The sequence below is a fragment of the Pimephales promelas genome, chromosome 20 (assembly GCF_988280905.1).
Source record: "Pimephales promelas chromosome 20, fPimPro1.hap1.1, whole genome shotgun sequence".
NCBI lineage: Eukaryota > Metazoa > Chordata > Actinopteri > Cypriniformes > Leuciscidae > Pimephales > Pimephales promelas.
The window spans coordinates 17,586,460-17,591,267 of NC_142788.1; the positions used below are offsets into that span (position 1 = coordinate 17,586,460).

Consider the following 4,808-nt stretch of genomic DNA (forward strand, 5'->3'; position numbering starts at 1 on the left):
TTCCTCTCCATTGCCATCCTGCAAAGCATGCTGGGAACTAACAATTGTGTCTCTAAATAAAACCGTAGCTAATTCTCTTAAAATAAATTGGTAGCCCTTTTTACTTAATTTTTAATCCGTTCCTCAATTCAAGCCTCAAAATTGTGAAAAAAAATATATAAATAAATAAATGAAAAATAGGAAAATGTATTGGTTTTATTAGTGAAATGTCCTCAATATTTTCTACACTGAACAACAATTTTCTTAATAAAATATACACGATATTTTTAATTATCACCTTCATTTTTTTAATGAAAATTACAAGACCCATGATTATTTTTTTACAGTGAAGGAACTGCACGAACGGCATCTTCTGAGTCAAGTTTACTAATTTTTGCGTTCAAAGCATTTTGCATTAAAGTTTTATTTTGTGCTTTATTATAATCTCACAATAAACCTTCACAACGATGCATACACATCTTCCTTCTTTATGTTGCCTGCCACTGAATGCTGACTGAAAATTCCCTAAAACATCTCGCAGAAAAAAGATGGAACGACCTGTATGGTTTTAGTCCCGGGCTCACTCAGCGGTTCTCCCTCCTCCACCGCAGCAGCCTGGGCAGAACTTCCCTCACCTCCCTGTTGCGCAGACCATAAACGAGTGGATTAATACAAGGAGGCACCTGAAGCATCACCAGCAGCATGATGTGAAGAGTCCCTGCTGAGGTCCAGCCTCCAGAATGATACAGCGACTGGATCATGGCCATGCTGCCTTTAAGTTCCCACAGAGCATCCGAGGCTATCTTCAGAAAGATGGGGAGCAGCTGAAGCAGCAGCATCGAGCAGTAAAACAAAACAGTTTTGCGCGCCCTCACATTGACCTGCTGGAAAGGCTGGACGGCGTTGCGCGCCTCCAGATACATGCGCAGGTATGAGAAGGAGTAGGTAAAGATGCAAAGCAGCGTCACCATTAGACCAACCACTTTGCGAAACATCGCAGCAGCCCGCGGAAAGCCCAGGTGGGACTCCAAGGTGTCCGGCTCACAGAGTAGTCCTGGAATGGGTTTGCCCAACAATGAGTTCTTGTGCCCTAAACAGATCAAACCTGTGATAACTGTGGATACACACACTGAAATAAGCCACGTGAGCCCGAGTATGAGGTAAAGGCGCTTTGTGGTTAGTATACGGATGTAGTAGATGGCCAGACACACGTACAGGTAGCGCTCCAGAGCCATGCAGGTGATAGTAAGCATAGTGCAGAAAACACAAACGGTGTTAAGAAAGAACTGAGTGACACACCAAGCTCCGTACTGTAGCGTGGTCTTCTGTAACAGGCAGTGTATCACTGTTGGACCTTGTGTGACAATGAGTAGAACATCACTCACTATGAGGTTTTTCAGCAAGGCAAAGCGTGGCTCCCAGGATAAGTCTTCTGAACTGCCAATACTAAACAGAGTGCACCCATTGAAACCAAGTGAGATAATGGTCATCACCACAAAGACACACACCAGTACCCTCACAGCTGTATCTGAAGGCAGGATGGATGTGAAGAGGCAGCGTCCCTGGTCCAACAGCTGGAGGGAGTATGAAGTGATGTTGCGCGCATCCTGGTTTGGAGTCGGACACGCGCAGTCTGCAACGTGCTGATGACATGCAGCCCAAAACATGATAATTGGTAAAGCACGTGTGAAACACATCTGTACGAGGACGAGAGCTTTTATGGCAGCTTCAGGATTTTGACAACTCTATGGCTCGCGTTTGTAGCGGCTACATGTGATTTTACAGAACATGTGGGCAGGTGAGTGACTTAAATGAAGGTGGAGCTTAAATTCATTCAAAGAAACCTCTCGCTAAATAACCAGTAGAAAGAGTTTGCCTTGATTGAACTGTAAATTAACCATTCAAACACATTTTTTTAACCCAGGAGTAGCCTATTAGATTGGACTGTAATAATCATGTGTAATGGACTACCCCATCATTTACTGGCCTAATAAAATAAATAGGCCTAGGTCTATTGTAATGTTTTAATGCTGTTCATTGTAATGGACTGTGGATGTATAAGGGCAAAATAGCTTCAGACATCAACATCCCACAAACCACTGATACATTTTCATTTTGCATTTGTGTAACGGTTGCAATGAGACGTTTTCTTATAATGCAGGCTGTAAGCCTGATGGTTTTTAATAATAGGGGTTGTGTAATATTATTGAGTGATATAGCAACACATTCTCACCCCAAGGCGTCACCTTTGACCATGCTTCAATATTTGACGTTTTAGGCGCCCTTTAGCTTCACTTACATGACGCGATCCTACGGCGTCATCTAACTGACGCTAAAGGAAAGCGTCAGTTAGAGGACGCGGTTAGGTTTAGGTATGGGGTGGGGGTAGGGTACACACGATCCTAGGGCGTCATCTAACTGACGCTAAAGGGCGCCTAAAGCGTCAGATATTGAAGCATGGTCAAATGCTTCCCAAGGCGTCAGTTAGGTGACGCCTTGGGAGTGAGAATGGGCTGGATATAGAGGCTGCATCCTCCAAAGATCGCATTCAATGGCCGATTGCGTCACCGCAGCGGGGACGATGAAGGCTGTCCCAATTCAAAGGCATTTCCCATGAAATTCATGACACAACCAAAGCCCGTCTAAGGAAAGCCTGACCACTCCCTATTAAGTCCTATTGTACTGAATTTTGGTTGTAGTTTCACCAGAGTTCCACTGGGGGTGATCGTGCAACAGTGCAAAATGAATACGAGTCTATGGCGCTAGACGGCTAAATTTGTCTCTTTCCCCATTTGCCTTTGCGAAATCTCAGATTTGAATGTAGGTTTTGCAAGTTTAACATGGGTTATAGGTCAGAAGTTGAGTACTTATGTCCTTTCAATTTTTTACACGTTGAGTTGTAATTGTTGCCCATAACACGCTAGCATTTTGCTAATGGAGGCTGATTGGTCAGTGAAGGACTGATTACAACCAGAGTTACTGCTTGATGGCATGGACCAGAATTATTTTATGTTATATTGACTTAACTCCTCTACCATGTTTATTTACCTGTGTCAGCTGTGTTGTTGATGAAAGGAAAGTGCAGAGCACGAAAGCACCAAAGTGACTGAAGTATTGCCGTAAAGCAGTGTCTCAGGTTGTACGATATGTATGACTACATTGACATGTTAAAAGACTTTTTAAAGCAAATAAGTGCCTCCACATCCCCCTGATTGCGTGCAAGCTTCTACTTCTGTCTATACGGTTATTTCTGTACTGTGCGACAGAGAGTTGCATTTTAACTTAGGGTCATAACGTAGATACGAGGTAATGGAGCCTTTTATACACCGTGCTTCGTTAGAATTAAACAAATTATGGACAAATGGACTCTTTAAACGCCTCAGATAGTAATCTGATTACATAACGCGTGTTACTCATAATGCCTTGCTTTAATCATAACATCAGAAAGCAAATCTGATTACTTATAGTGCACATTACTTGTAATGAGTTACTTTACCCGTTACATCAAAAAGTAATCTGATTACGTAAAAACCATTGCTCGTAATGTATTGCTTTACTCGTTACATCAAAAAAGTAATCTGATCATGTAATGCACGACCCCCAACACTGCACCTTTCAGATTAGATTTGAAAACCTGATCACTAGTTTTTCCACAGTCTGAAATCATAATGTTAGTCTGAGGTTTACTCAGAGAGGAGAGCTTAATGTATCTATTTTCAGCATAATCAGAATTATCAGCTAATAATGGTAAAACATACATAGTCTGAAATCGGTTTCCACTGAGTTGTTCACCAGTTGTAGAGATATTAGATGAAATCATGTCGTCATGTTCTGATATCAAAAACACGTGAGACATTCAACTTGTATGAAGTTATTTTCTGTCTGCTGGTCGAACGGGAACAAACGCATTTGCGTTTCAAAACTCAATTGTGACTCAAACTCAATAATTACTGTGCTATTACTGTATTATGTTTAATATAGTTTCTTCAGCTAGAAACAAATGCATACTATCAGAAATATCTTTGTAAAATATGTGTAAAAAAAGTAAAAATCTGAATGCATACTTCATGCATGAAAGGGTTAAAATGCCAGAACACTTGACTTCATTAAGCACAATGTCCATTCAATGTCAAAGGTAGACTATTAAAATAAAACACAATTAATATAAAATAAATAACTTTGAACAGCCTGTGGAATAAATAGCTCTGTAAATACAGTTGTTATTGCAAGTGTTGATTACATGCATATTCAATTTCGTCTTCTTTTGTCTTCTGGCATGACTACTGGTGGAGGAATATTATTATGTTAATATAATTGATTAAAAATAGACTGAACATGTGGTTGTGAAAAGATGCAGAGTTGTTGTAGCATGAGGGTAAGCGATTGTTTGTATTCCCTTGAGATGTGATTGACAAGAGTATATGAACATGCCCCTCCCAAACACAACTCCTTTTGTCTGCATGCACACACACACACACACACACACACACACACACACACACACGCACACACACACACACGCACACACACACACACACACACACTCACGTTTACTTAGCTATCTAAATGAGGACATTCCACATTTGTTATGGTTTTTATACTGTACAAACTGTATATTTTATGCCCTTACACTAACCCTTTACCTAAACCTATAGCCACCACACAACATTTTCTGCATTTAAAAATTTGTCTTTCTTAATTTTTAAACCAGATTTACAAAAGAGGACGTCCCTTAAGAGAAGTTTGAGATTTTGTTACTTTTTGGTCCCTTCTGGCAACATATTGTCCCCAAAATATAGTTAAGTAGGCACATACACACACAAAGACAC

The 4,808-nt window shown here is 40.6% G+C and overlaps 1 protein-coding gene across 1 annotated transcript; it reads right to left on the reverse strand.

Annotated features, from left to right (window-relative positions):
- Positions 1 to 352: 352 nt before the first annotated feature.
- Positions 353 to 1,676, reverse strand: LOC120463077 (olfactory receptor 2AG2). Its single transcript, XM_039651869.2, has one exon. It carries the CDS (start codon positions 1,674 to 1,676, stop codon positions 564 to 566), a length of 1,113 nt encoding a protein of 370 aa, XP_039507803.2. The 3' UTR covers positions 353 to 563.
- Between the last annotated feature and the right edge of the window lie 3,132 nt (positions 1,677 to 4,808).